This window comes from Sus scrofa, chromosome 3 (assembly GCF_054392235.1).
Source record: "Sus scrofa isolate SSC_HxYL_T2T_F1_AM1 chromosome 3, Sscrofa_HxYL_maternal_Yorkshire_Landrace_v2.0, whole genome shotgun sequence".
Lineage (NCBI taxonomy): Eukaryota > Metazoa > Chordata > Mammalia > Artiodactyla > Suidae > Sus > Sus scrofa.
Window position 1 is genome coordinate 139,000,176 of NC_139385.1, and position 14,911 is coordinate 139,015,086.

The 14,911-nt window shown below is 45.3% G+C and overlaps 1 protein-coding gene across 1 annotated transcript in view; it reads left to right on the top strand.

The window, feature by feature from the left end:
* The window catches only part of YWHAQ (tyrosine 3-monooxygenase/tryptophan 5-monooxygenase activation protein theta), a 33,868-nt gene extending 28,544 nt beyond the window's left edge, over positions 1-5,324 (top strand). Inside the window, exons 4-6 of the mRNA XM_021087862.2 lie at positions 2,856-3,019; positions 3,743-3,838; positions 4,271-5,324. Of these exons, the coding sequence (XP_020943521.1) occupies positions 2,856-3,019; positions 3,743-3,838; positions 4,271-4,330 (320 nt within the window). The 3' untranslated portion in view covers positions 4,331-5,324. The remainder of the gene's footprint in view (positions 1-2,855; positions 3,020-3,742; positions 3,839-4,270) is intronic.
* Positions 5,325-14,911: the final 9,587 nt, after the last annotated feature.

Here is a 14,911-nt window from a genome sequence, read left to right on the forward strand (position 1 = left end):
CCAAAAGAAGTATGTACAAATATTAAACAAAACACATGTACAAAAATATTCATAGCAGTGTTATTTGTAAGAACACAAACCTCGAAACAATTCACATGGGTATCACCAATCGGATGGACGGACAGATAGTGGTCGGGTCCTGTTTTGAGGATCCCGGCATCCGTCCCCTGGCACAGTGATGCCTGCCTATCCACAAGTAAATTTGCCCCTTTTTTGTACTCAGGCTTGACAGAGGCTTCGAAGCTTTACAACCTTCTGGTGCATTAACCCTTAGCTGTGCTTAGAGGTACATTTCCTGATGTAGGAGAGGAATGAGGGGTTGGTGGGTGGAGGGAAGCAAAATGGAGAGTATCTGGGAGGGGAAGTGAAAAAAGCCCCCATGGGACTAAAGGAGGGATGAGGTGGGGATCAAAGCACATCTGCCTGTGTCATAATTTTGCTTCAGGAACACATTCTAGGTGTACCGTACAGAAGTGAAGAGGCGTTTCCACTGCCTGTAGCCGTGTGGACAGATCTCAGCAATCCGGTGTTGAATAAGGAGTTCCCTGATGGCTCAGTCGGCAGGCTGCGATCTGGCGTTGTCACTGCCGTGGCACACGTTCAGGCCCAGTTAGTCTGTGGCGTTAGAAATCAGGAAAGGGCTTGGGAAGGGTGTCGAAACTGGGGGCGGGGACAGGGGGCCTTCTTGATACTGAGAATGTCCTGTTTCTCGAGCTCGCTCCCAAGGTGACAGACATTTTCTATCAAGAGCCAGATGGTGCATATCTCAGGGTTCATAGGCCATGTAGTCTCTGTCAGCAGCCACTCAGCTCTGCTTTCGTCGTGGAAAGGCGAGTATAGACAACATGTGAATAAATGGCTGTTGCTGTGTCCCAGTAGGGAAAACCCCAGGCTTATTACTCTTTAGCCTTTAAAATTTGGTTCATCATATTTTTAGCCCCAGAGTTCTTTGCATATGCTTTGGATGTCACATGGTCTTTAGCATCTTATATCTGGAAACTTAAGGTAACTGGAAATTACATGTAGGCTAGAGAAATAGGATGTTGTACTTTTTCTGCTTGACATATTAATTCATTAGCTACTACCCATCTTGAAGGATCATAACATTGACTGCTTATTATAGATAACCAGATTTCTGAAAAAGAGAGGTAAGATGAGAGTAGTATTACTGGTATATAATTTATCATAGAAAACATAGATATGGGGCAAAGAATGACCAAGTTACCTAACGTGATTATAAAAAGGTCAAGGTAAACTTATTAGCAGTGAACTCAGTCTCCTGGAGTAATGACAGCTGGGCATGCCATCCTGTTAAATTCTGTGTGTGTTCATCAAGCTATAGAAGTTCCGCTTAACTCATTTTTTTCCCAGAAGTTCATTATTTTCTTCATTTTGCCCCATCCCAAAAGGGCATGTACCCACACACATTACGGCCTCCTCTCCTCTCTGCTCCATAGAGAGACGCTAACTAAAAGTGAGACAGTTCTACCACCCCAAAAGCAGTGTATTTGAGCACATAAAGGAAAACTCTTGTGCCTCACTGTAACACAGTCTGTGTACTGTTGTTATTCATATGTAATTTCTGTTGCTATAAAGATAAGCAGACCTGGACATGATTAGTGTTTGCACAGAACTAAACGCTTAAATGTCAGCCAGCCGAAGGGATCGAGAGGTTGAGCCATAGCCACGCGTTCATCCGATCTAACCATTTCTGACTCGGCCTCTTCTAGTCCTGTGCATAGACTACTCTGGTAGTCTGGTATTTTTTACTACCTACAAGCTGAGACGCCATTCGTACTCATTGTAGCGCTTCCTTCTGTGCCAGGGAGCAAGAGCTCCTTAGTAGGCGAGGGCTGTGCCAGCTGTGATTACCTCAGTAAATGCGCCATTTCAGAGCAAGGAAAATGCACACGTGCTGGCTGTGAAGGAACAGCTTAATTTCTGTTAGGTCCGTCTTTTTTCAAGCTGTAGTGGGACCAAAGGCCTCATTCAGAACACCTGCCCTTTGCAAAACATGGTTTAATCAGATTAGTGTGGGTAGTGCTTCCTGGACGTTTTTTTCAGGAAGGTAACATTAGGCCAGTAATTAAACTCTGGTCAGAGCAGATTTGGATCTATCTCTGGGTGCTTTTATATTGCCTTTCACATAATACACCTTGATACCAAGGGTAGGTGGTGTTTCTACAGGTAAATCACAAAAATAGAGATTTTGGTGGTGATCTTTGTAAAATGTTTCCATTATTTCAGGATGGAACATTATAGCTAGCTTTTTTCCGAACTTTATTGAGTTATTATTGATGTGTGTGTACCAAATTATTTTTAATCAAAAGACGTGGAAGAAAATTGTTTTAGTCCCAGAAATGGAAAAATCTGTTGTATTATTACATGAGGTTTTTTTTTTAAGCTGATTATAAGCAAGCAACATTATAAACTAGTTTTTTAAAAACCTGGTACAAAGTAATGTTTTTGGCTTGCCGCTATGGTTTTAAAAGAAGACTGCAGAGGAGTTCCCATTGTGGTGCAGCAGAAACGAATCTGACTAGTAACCATGAGGTTTCAGATTCAATCCCTGGCCTGGCTCAGTGGGTTAAGGATCTGGCCTTGCTGTGAGTTGTGTAGGTCGCAGAGGTGCCTCTGATCCCACGTTGCTGTGGCAGTGATGTGGGCCAATTCAGCCCCTCACCTGGGCACTTCCATATGCTGCAGGTGCAGCCCTAAAAACCAAAAAATAAATAAAAGAAGGCTACAGAGAAAAATCTGGTTCTACTGAGCTAGCAGCCTATGTTAAAGGTATTGCTGAATACCAGGTGGGTATTTTCAGTATCATGTTTTTTATTTTGTTTTTTCCTTCACAGAAACGATAGATAATTCCCAGGGAGCTTACCAAGAGGCTTTTGATATAAGCAAGAAAGAGATGCAACCCACACACCCCATCCGCCTGGGACTGGCTCTTAACTTCTCTGTATTTTACTATGAGATCCTCAATAATCCAGAACTTGCCTGCACACTGGCCAAAACGGTAAGCTCTGCACGCGGAAACGGCCTCTAGGTGATTGGAGAGCAGCTTGTTGCTTTCCAGTTGTTTCTACTGCATTTATTTGGATAACCCTTCCTTTTCTTAGCATCACACCCCCCCCGCCCGCCACTGCGCTTCGCAGGCCCTTACTCTCCCGGCTCTGGTTTAGAGTAATAAGATCTGTCTAAAGGGCATGTAGGTTAGAGTATTCGGAAGAGTGTGAAAGAAATGGAAAGGACTGGAAGATAATGCCTGCCGGGTTTTTATAAGTTTCAAGTCATACTCAAAAGTTCTTAGGCTGAGGAGTTCCCGTCATGGCGCAGTGGTTAACGAATCCGACTAGGAACCATGAGGTTGTGGGTTCAATCCCTGCCCTTGCTCAGTGGGTTAACGATCCGGCGTTGCCCTGAGCTGTGGTGTAGGTTGCAGATGTGGCTCGGATCCCGCGTTGCTGTGGCTCTGGCGTAGGCTGGCGGCTACAGCTCTGATTGGACCCCTAGCCTGGGAACCTCCATATGCCGCGGGAGCAGCCCAAGAAATGGCAAAAAAGACCAAAAAAAAAAGTTCTTAAGCTGAGAATCTGAGGAAATGATTTCATTGAGTTTTGTTTTTAATGGATAATGGAACATAAAGTGAATGTTCGTCTAATTTATGAAAATGAGGTGTGATGGTAACCAGTTTGGGTCATGATAATAGTTACTTACCGTGGGTGTGACTGTTTGTCAGGCATTTGATGAGGCCATTGCAGAGCTCGACACACTGAACGAAGACTCATACAAAGACAGCACCCTCATCATGCAGTTGCTTAGAGACAACCTCACAGTGAGTTTTTCCTTCTTCCAATTTTATTTCCTTTTCAGGAACAAAACTATTTCTGTTTTATTCAGGCTCCGTATCTTTTGGGGCAGTTATATCAAAGCTGCACTTGCTCTTAGGAAATGAATATATTAAATTAAAAAAAAGTCTCATTTCTGTTCTGTTTCACTCCTTTTTTTTTTTTTTTTTTTTTTTTTTGAAAAACCATGATCTCATAACTGCTAGGAAGTCAGATTCAACCTCACAGGCTTCTTCCTTCCTTGTCAGTGCGCAGTGCACGGTCTGAGGAGACTCTGCGGGAGGAGTTGATGGTATCAGGGCATAATCTCTCTTGCTTGAATAAGTTACTGATCTCAGAACTACGTTTTGATGTAATCATCAGACTGGGAAGAATCATCTAGTCTAGCAACAGTAACTGAATACGGGTTTTTTTTCTAGTTGTGGACATCAGACAGTGCAGGAGAAGAATGTGATGCAGCAGAAGGGGCAGAAAACTAAGCGCATCCAGGGCGGTGTCCTCCTTCCCTCAAGAAGCCTTTGTACTCGCCTCCATTCCTCCGCCGTCCGGCTTCCCTCTAGCAGAGAACCCCAGTCCTGTGTATGGAATCAACTGTGGATAGTCTTTTCACACTGCGGCTTTGGGAAAACGCCATCCCTTGATTTGTATTTGTCTTGGCCTTCCTGGTGTGCAGTTACTGCTGTAGAAAAGTATTAATAGCTTCATTTCGTATAAACATAAGTACCTGCCCAACACTTATGTAGAGGACTAAAATGTATCTGGTATTTAAGTAATCTGAACCAGCTCTGCAAGGGACTGTGTTTTGTATTACTGTGAAGATATGAAAATGTAGTTAATTACAATTTAAAGGATGTTCTACATAACTTCTTAATTTCTACATTCCCGCCCTTACTCTTCCTCTCCCAGGCTCTTCATGTATTCCTTTTTGGTAGGAATCCAGAAGTATTAGATTGAATGGAAAAGCATTTGACATTTGGGGGCTGGGGGGTCGCAAATTAAGATGCCTCCTGTATCGTATATGACGGAGGTTTTGTGTATCTGTGACAACAGGGAGTTTCCTTATTCACTCTTCATTTGCTGCTGTTTAAGTTGACAACCTTCCTTCCCAATAAAAATTCACTTACACCTCCTGCCTTTGTAGTTCTGGTATTCACTTTACTATGTCATAGAAGTAGCATGTTGCTGCCAGAGTACAAGCATTGCTTTTGGCGAATTAAAGTGCATGTCATTTCTTAATACACTAGAGAGGGAAAGTGAAGTCCACACGTCAAGTCTAAAACTTTAGTACTTTTCCATGCAGGTTTGTGCACATGGGAGAGGGTGTCCAGTTTGTCTAGTGATTGTTATTTAGAGAGTTGGACCACTATTGTATGTTGCTAATCATTGACTGTAGTCCCAAAAAAAGCCTTGTGAAAATGTTATGCCCTATGTAACAGCAGAGTAACATAAAATAAAATTACATTTTATAAACCATTTACTATGGCTTTGTCACAGTTGCATCCTCATTTTAAGGAACAGGCGAATTTACTACTTTCTGAAGTCTCTTGATACCTCCTTTGATGCGGAGTAGTGATACCCATTTATCTGCATCGTGATCCACCTGGCTAGGGATGTCTGGACAGGTGTCAAACTGACTACATTTTGTAAGAGTTAGTGTTTTACCGTAGAGCAATTTTATGGACCATCTCTTCAGATGTAAATCATAGTATGGTCGTTAATTGTTACATGGAATAAAGCAGACGTTTTAAAACTAGAAACTCAGTTAAAATTACGCGACTACGAATGCTTTGGCAGGTGTTAGACCCACCGAACGTCCGAGTTCAGGAGTACCTTGTTTAGTCTTCAAGTAATTCTCTTTGTCAACTTCCGGCTGTACCACTGGCGAGTTCCAAATAATTTTGTTTTTTAAATTCAAAAAATCTGAAAAACTAAGCTGGGTAGAATTATTCTTTTTCCTCCGAAACGGTGACTGTGAAATAAGGTTTCATTTGCAGTTGTTTTCCAAGCGGAAATGAAAAGACAGGATTCATGGAGCTTGCAGAAATTATCTATTTTAATGAGACTAATAGGACCTTGGTCCTGCAACACCTAAATCAGCAAGACACTGCTTTCTTTAAACCTAAATCAGCAAGACTGCTGTTTACACCAGTAAACATGGGAAGAACATGTGAATTAGAAAAATGATCAGTCTTCACAGTAAAGTTTTAAGGACTGAATAAAGTAATTACTACCCTACTTGGGCGAGTTATGAAAGTAGCTTTCCTTCTTAAAGAGCAGATTGGTCCCAAATTAGCTCCTTGCTTTAGGAGAGCCTCAGCATCTTTAAAAGGGGGCCCAGAGTTGCCATTGCGGCTCAGCGGTAACGAACCCGACTAGTGTCTATGAGGACACAGGTTCAATCCCTGGCCCCACTCAGTGGGTTAAGGATCTGGTGTGGCTGTGGTATAGACCTGCAGCTGTAGCTCTGATTCAGCCCCTAGCCTGGAATCTGTCATATGTCATGGGTGCAGCCCTAAAAAGCAAATAAAAAGGGGCCCAGCCTGTCATACCTCCTTTTGACTCTGATTTGGGGGCCTCCTCACACTAGATCTAGAGGATATTTACAAAAAAACTGTTAAGAACTCGGTAGCAAAGGACAACTTTCCTGGCGGGGGGTGGCGGTGAGTAAAGTTTTGAGGTGGCGTGAGTGTTTAAAGCCAGATTTGAGCTTTTTAACTTAGAATCATGTTCTGAGGTAGTTAAGAAATTTTAAACTTAAACCTACCTTGTATTTAGAACATTTTAAGTGGAAATTTTCCCTTTAAAATGGCATTTAAGGGAGTTCCCACTGTGGCACCTGGGTTAAGAACTCAACTGCAGCTGCTCAGATTGCTGTGGCAGCACCGGTTCAACCCCCAGCCAGTGGGTTAAGGAACCAGTGTTGCTGCCACAGCTGAGGCTCAGATTTGGTCCCCGGCCCAGGAACTTCCATATGCCACGGGTGTGGCCATAAAAAGAAAGAAAATGTCATTTAGGTTTTAGTAACTGAATTGGCAGGGGGGATTGCGTTCTAACACGATTATCTCAGTAGAAGCCTTAGGGATTCTCCTCAGCACGTACTACCTTCAGCCTCGATCACTTGATCTGAGACTGGGAAAGGAGAGCACGCTTTTTGGGTGCGATTGGTAGGCTGCCTGCGCACAGGTCTGTATCGGCAGGCTTTACAGAAATCATGGGAAGTTTGTTTAAAGTGTGTGAAAGTTCTAATTTGAGATCAAATTCTAGTCATTTATATTGAAAGAGACTTTTTTGAGTTGAACCAAACATTCAAAAATACAAGCTTTTTTTAGGCACAAACGTGACAGTTTTTATTATGAGCCTAATTTTATTTGGACTGATTATAGAAGGGTGCCATCTGATATATATTAAAACTAACCCTTAACCTCACCATTATGGCTTAGGAAGGCTTTCACAGGATCTTGATTAAGGCAATTATGTTGTATGTTTCACTCTGCCGTATATCCATCATCTTCCCTTATATAATGTATATTTGATCAGTTTTGTAAGAGGAGAGTTTCCGTGTATTTATATCATATATATTACTGTGAATTTTGAGGCCATCACAATTAAGTATCAATATAAGCCACCTGCCGCAAAAATATTTTCGGAAGACGTGAGTCCAGACTGTCATGAAATCCAATCTGTAGCCGACTTGCCATTTACTGCTTGACCACGTTTCACTTACGAAAGCCTCAGACCTTATGCTTTAAAGGGAGGGAGTAGCAATAAACGCCCAGGAGGAAAGCTGGAGACTTAACTGTCTTCTGTTTAACATTAAAACACCTTGAGCATGTCTATAAATGGCCTGGCCCTTCTGTTCTAGTTACAGGGAATCCGCATTGATTGAATTCGCCCTGGTGCCTGGTCGTGTGCTAGGCACGCACATTCATAGTTAATCCTTCCAACTGCCCTGCTGAGTAAGCTTCCCCTTGACTGATAGAACACCTGGTCAGAGAAAAAAATGGAAGTTATTTGTCTAAGGTCATGTCTTAAGTGACAGACCTGTCGTTCGAAATGAGATGCCCTACCAAGTTGCCAGCTGTGGCTGTTTCAGCTTGTTTTATCATGACAAATAAATGGGAGTTCCCTGATAGCCCAGCAGTTAAGGACCCGGTGTTGTCACTGCTGTGGTGCCAGTTCGATTCCTGGCCTGGGAACTTGCACATGCTACAGACACAGTCAAAAAAGAAATAGAATTATCTTTTTTTTCCCTATCATATCTGAAGTGTTTATTCAAATTTGCTTCCTGTTTTGTTTAGGGGCTTTTTTGGCCATGCCAAGTACATGTGGAAGTTCCTGGGCCAGGGACTGAATCTGTGCGACGGCAGCGACCTGAGCCACTACAGTAACAATGCCAGATCCTTAACTCACTGAGCCACAAAGGAACTCCCAGTTTTCTTTTTCTTTAAAACTCTTTTACTTACTCGTAATCTGTCCGTTTTGCCCTTGAAGAAAACCACGGGCAGCTGCTTTAAAAGCAGCTGAAGGAATATCAGGACATGCTGGACCTACACCTATGGTTATAGAAACAAGTCCAAAAAGATCAGCTGACTTTCCTAAGGTCCCAGCTAATGTTTGACCTGAAACTAGACCGGAAAAACCAGATGAGAATAGTTCCGGATTCTCAGTAATTCTCCACTGCCTAAATTGAAAAGAATTTAATTGAAGTTATTTCTTCTTGACACTCAGATTTGGAAAATGAAGTCTTTAATGTATACTTCTGCAAGTTTTGTTTTCGTTACAGGTGTGAGCCCTCCCCAGATTTTCAGAAAGTAAAGAAATAGTGTTAATTACCAAGCATTTGTCAAATTTAGGGTCTTCATTTCACATATGGCCTTCAAGTGTTTCCCACTGAAGGCTCTTGTATAATCAATGTTAATTGTATGTTAAATGCTTCAATTTAGTGGTAAGACCATCAGTCAGCGTTCTGGCGCAAGTATCCCACCTGTAGCTGCACGTGGATGTAGTGACCTTGGGCCAGCCTGTTAAGAGCCTAACTTACTCAGCTTAATGGGTCCTATTTTATAAGCATCTCCACAAGAACAGCTCAGTTTCATTAAGCTCTTGTTTTTTGGTTTTGGTTTTGTTTTTTTGTCTTTTGAGGGCCGCTTCCTCGGCATCTGGAGGTTCCCAGGCTAGGGGTGGAATCGGAGCTGCAGCTGCTGGCCTACACCACAGCCACAGCCACTCCAGATCCGAGCCGTGTCTGTAACCTACACCACAGGTCACGGCAACGCCAAATCCCTAACCCATGGAGCAAGGCCAGGGATTGAACCTGCATCCTCACGGATGCTAGTCGGGTTTGTTAACTGCTGAGCCACGACAGGAACTCCTCAAAAAGCTCCTGAGGTAGGTTTTTCTTCTGATCTATGAGGGAGGAAGCAGGCGCAGAAGCTAATGACATGTCCTGGGACTTGGGTCTCATAACTGAATAGGGGTGTTAGGATTCCAATCATACCTCCTGTGTGACCTCAAGTTGGTACTCTGGCTCCTGTGCTGTGTTGCCCTTTTTTTGGGAAAGAGATTAAAGCACCGACAGATTAGTGCTGTTTTAAACATTAGATCAGGACCAATTAGTGGATAATGGAAGCCAGCCCCCTCCTCCCCTTTTTTAAATAGAAAAGTAGAAAGGTAGGGCTTGTCTTTTTTTAGGGCCACACCTGCAGCATCTGAAAGTTCCCAGGCTAGGGGTAGAATCGGAGCTGCAGCTGCTGGCCGACGCCAGAGCCACAGCAACACGGGATCCAAGCCACATTCACCATCGACACCACAGCTCACGGCAGTGGCGGATCCTTCAACCCACCTGAGCGAGGCCAGGGATCAAACCTGCATCCTCATGGGTATCAGGTTCTTAACCCGCTGAGCCACAGTGGAACTCCTATGGAATGTTAATAAGGGTGATGGTGAAATTATTTTCAGTGTATGTGAACAGTGGGTTGTGATGTCTTTTTTTTTTTTTTTTTTTTTTTGTCTTTTTGCCACTTGGGCCGCTCCTGCGCCATATGGAGGTTCCCGGGCTAGGGGTCGAATCGGAGCTGTAGCCACCGGCCTACGCCAGAGCCACAGCAACGCAGGATCCGAGCCGCGTCTGCAACCTACACCACAGCTCACGGCAACGCCGGAACCTTGACCCACCGAGCAAGGGCAGGGATTGAACCCGCAACCTCATGGTTCCTAGTCGGATTCGCTAACCACTGCGCCACGACGGGAACTCCGGTTGTGATGTCTTAAAGATTTCTTTGCAACTTATGTCCTAGGACTGCAAGTTGTCCATGATTTTACGGCTGCGAATGGCACCAGAGTTCTTGAAATGGTGACACTCTTGGGGCCTCCACTTGCAGCACGGCGGCAGTGTGATAATGGCCGCACTTTCTACAGCAGAATGTGCTGAGCACGGGGTCCCAGAAGGGCCTTCAGGAAAAAAAAAAAAAAAAAAAAGGAGATTCCCTCTTCTGAGAATGATGCTTTTATTCCACACGGCGTGAAGGATTATGTAAGGATTAATTCTTTTATCTTTTCTTTGTCCTCAGACACAGTTTCTGCAGTCACAGCCTTGGCCTAAAACCATCGCCGAAGCACTTAAACCCCAGGAGCATGGCCGAATTAGGATTTCCTCAACCGGCCAAGAGGCTTATGAAGGCTTTCGTGGGCTATCGGTTTCTAAGCGGGTTTGAAGCTGGGTTGAGTCCCAGGTAAAAGGCAGGACAATAGGCCTCGGCTCCTAAATTACCCGATTTGGCCTGGAATACAGCTTTGAGGAGTATTTGAGGTTCTCACCCAAGTGTTTATCCAAAGAGTTGTTTAATTACTGCAATTTGAACAAAAGACTTAGGCGTGTCCTTGCTACTTTAGACAAATGGAATTATGAACTCGTTTATTTGAGACACTGGGCTGTGGCCAGCTGCTGCATTCTCGCTCACTCGGGCTTTGGCTTTGCCCTCAGTCGTGAGCTGTGCTCCTGAGGTTAGGCTCCCACTGTCCCCTAGGCTATGGAGAAATGCCCTGGAGGGGGTATTAATAGAAGTTTGCCTATGTATACAAAAATCATTTTTTTCTGTCTGCGACAGCAGATGACATTATTGAAGACAGAAGCATTTCGTTTAAGGCCAATTAAAATTTAACTTAGAGGAGTTCCCGTCGTGGCTCAGTGGTTAAGGAATCAGTGGTTAACTAGGAACCATGAGGTTGCAGGTTCGATCCCTGGCCTCGCTCAGTGGGTTAAGGATCTGGCGTTGCCATGAGCTGTGGTGTAGGTCGCAGACGCCGCTTGGATCCCAAGTTGCTGTGGCTGTGTGGTGTAGGCCAGCGGCTTCAGCTCCAATTGGACCCCTAACCTGGGAACCTCCATATGCTGCAGGAGCGGCCCAAAAAATGGCAAAAAAGACAAAAAAAAAAAATTAACTTAGAATGCAGCCTGGTTTTCTTTTCACTACGGAAATGTAGGGGGGCTGAACCCACTGAATGAGGAGGCTCAGGTTAACCTCATTACTGAGGGTGTGCGTGCGTGTGTACATGCACGTGTGTGTGTGTGTGTGTGTGTGTGTGTGTGTGTAATAGAAGTTGTCATTTATTGAGAAAATCCCTGCCACTCCTCTTATGAACCCCACTCTGCACCATCTGGTTTGAATAACTAGGGTCCCTGGGAGACAGGCTACTTGTTCCTCGCTTTCTGCTGCTGCTGCCAGGCTTTTTCTGCCGGCCTGGAATGAGTACTCTTTCCATCCTAGCCCCAGGGGTCTTCAGGCGGGGCCCTGCGTTGCAGCCCTCTCCTTCACAGGTATGTACTCTGAGCTGTTCTGGAACTTAGAACCTCGGAGGGGTCACTGGAAAGGTTTCTGAAAACTGTTATGTTCTGAGACTCGTGGCAACACCCCTACTTTGGCGCTAGAACACAAACAGGGCGAGATGCTTGTCTAGTGGCACAAGGGCGAAACGTGGGCGACATGCCCTAGTGGAAAGAGATCCAGCTCCCTCCCACTCAGTCACTCACTCACTTGCTAAATATGTTGAGCACCTGATGTGAGCCCAGGACTGTACTGGTTCCGAGAACCTGCAGCTTGGCTCCTTTTGAATTGTGGGCCTCATCTCTCAGCCTCCCTTTTCTTACCTATGAAAGGTAGACACCTGCCTTGCCTGTGAGCCACCGTGTGAGAGTATTTCCAGGCCTAAGTGATTATGCAGCGCCCGCAGCCTAATTTCGGAATCAGAAAGGTCGAATAAAGGGAAGCCAGTCTCATGGAAAAGAGAACCGACCCCACTTGGAGGAGACCTATTGCCCTAGATTTTCAAGGACATGGACACAAGAAGAAAATGACAGTGTGACTTGGGAATGCGACGTGAAAAAAAAGAAACGATTACACGGTGGTCTTGCTTCTAATTCGCATCCTCCGATGGCGCCGAGTGGGGAAAGGTCATTTTGTTGAAATAAGAAGAAAAAGGCCAGAGGACAGGCAGCTTGACTTTCCAAGGGGTAACTCTGCTAAGCGATTGAGGGTGCCACAAGGCCGTAATTCTCAAGCTCTAGCTTGCATCGTGCTCTCCTGGAGGGTTTATAAGTTTTTGATGCAGTAGGGCTGCGGTAGGACCCATAGGTATAAAGGGTATGCCTAACGAGTTCTCAGGTGATGCTGAGGGGCAGGACCTGGTACTTAGAAAACCACTGCTTTAAAGAAGTGTGAGCATCTAAGACCAAAGTAAAGATGAGTGGTTTTCACAGCAGGAGAGTAAAAATCAATCAAAGGATTCTGTATCTTGGAGCTCCCTAGTGGCTCAGCAGCTTAAGGACCCTGCCTTGTCACAGCTCTGAAGCCAGATCAATCCCAGGCCCAGGAACTTCCATGTGCCATGAGCACAGCCAAATGAGGAAAACAAACAAACAAAAAAGATTCCCATTGTGGCTCAGCAGGTTAAGAATCTGGCATAGTCTCCATGAGGATGTGGGTTCAATTCCTGGCCTTTCCCAGTGCATTCGGGATCCTGCATGGCCACAAGCTGTGGTGTGGTCACGTGTACGGCTCCGATCTGGCAATGCTGTGGCTGTGGCATAGGCTGGCAGCTGCAGCTCCGATTCAAGCCCTAGCCTGGGAACTTCCATGTGCCACAGGGGCCGCTGTAAAAAGACAAAAGGATTCTGAATCTAGCAGCTCACTGTTGCCATCTGTGCCCACCTGAAGCGAATGAATAAGAGGCCCTTCCTCTTCCGTAACTGAAATCGATGGGGCTGAACCTGCAGAAGAGCACAGGGGGCCCTGGGTGACTCTGCCTCTCAGTCTCTGCCTATGATAATGGATTTGTGTTAAGGTGAGAACAACCTGCAGTTACCCTCTAATCCTGAGCCAGCAGACCTCGTGACTGGAGAAGAGGCCGAGTGGATGAGTTACCACCGATCTTAAGGTCTTGGGTAAGAAGGAGCCATCTGGCTGATAGATAGGAGCTTAGAGGTCTGTGTTGGGCGTTCATGGGAGGCGGGTGTTGGGAGATGGGCCTAACGCTTGAGGCAGCAAGCCAGGATGTATCAGCAGTGGCCGGGAGGCCCAGAGCTTGCCGGGACACCTTGGGAGCTGACTAGTGGCCCTATGGGTCACCGGAGTCAACCGAGAGGCCCAGTACTCCCCTTGCAAGACAGAGCATTTAAGTTCCTTTCATTCTTATTCATCAATCCCTCTGGTTTCGAAATTGTTGATTAAAGGCAAAAATTAAATATGAGTGAAATATAAGTGAGTTTCCTCATAGGTAAGATAGAGAAAACTAATACATAGACATGTGGTGTGGTGTTGACACATTTTCTTTTTTTTTTTTTTTTCCTTTTCTTTTAGGGCCACACCTGTGGCATATGGAAATTCCCAGGCTAGGGGTCGAATTGGAGCTGCAGCTGTCAGCCTACACCTCTGCCGCAGCAATGCAGGGTCTGAGCCACATCTGCGACCTACGCCACTTACAGCAATGAAGGATCCCTAACCCTACTGAGCAAGGCCAGAGGTCAAACTCACACCCTCATAGATACTACTTGGCTTCTTAATTGGCTGAGCCACAATGGGAATGCCCCATTTGCTTTTAAGTCTGCAGGGCTATAGCTCTGGCTCAGAAAGCTATTTCAGGGAGTTCCCATTGTGGCTCAGCTGGTTAAGAAACCGACTAGTATCTATGAGGACTTGGGTTTGATCCCTGGTCCCAACCAGTGGGTTAAGGATCCGGCGTTGCTGTGAGCTGAGGTGAGGTCCGTGGCTACAGCTCCAAGGCCACTCCTAGCCTGGGAACTTCCTTATGCCGAGGGACGGAAAGGGAACTTCCTTATGCCTAAAAAGACAAAAGAAGAAGGAAGAAAGCAAGCTATTTCAGGCCAAACCACAAGAGTTTCTTTCAGCGTGACAGATCTCCTGAGGTTAGGTCTGCAAATTTTGCTTCAATTTCTACTAGACCAAATACTGAAAAAGGTAGAAGTGAGTTGCGTCTTTGTTGCTGACCTAGCATATTTCCAATCCTGTGTTTGGCAAGAAAAGCCTTGAAGACATAAAAGGGCTGGCCCATCTCTCAAGTCTGTGGTCTGGGGAGAGGTCGGTAATGCACACGTGAAGCACCAAACATGCACCCACACACTGCCTTTCAGGTACAGCAGCTCAATAAAGTCCAGCAGTGAAGGAATTTTGTGCCGTGTGTCCACATTTAGGAAAAGGTGAAGCATCCACAGCAGCCAGGACAAAAGGGGAAAAGTAGGACAATCCAAACAGCCCACGTTCACGAGGATTTTTTGATACCACCTGCCGATAGGGGGCGCTCCTGAGGTTACACCAATTTCCTATAAGTGCTTGTAGGGAAAGTCAAGTCAAATGACTGGATGTCGACCTCGCCTCCAGCACTTACGTCGTAGCTGGATTACCTCGAGGATGATGTGTCAAAATCAACAAAACAGGGGTGGAGTTCCTTAGGGGATCAGCGGATTAAGGATCCGGCCTTGTCACTGAGCAGCTCAGGTTTAGTCCCTGGCCCAGAACCTCGGGTGGGCCCAACATAAGTACATAAAT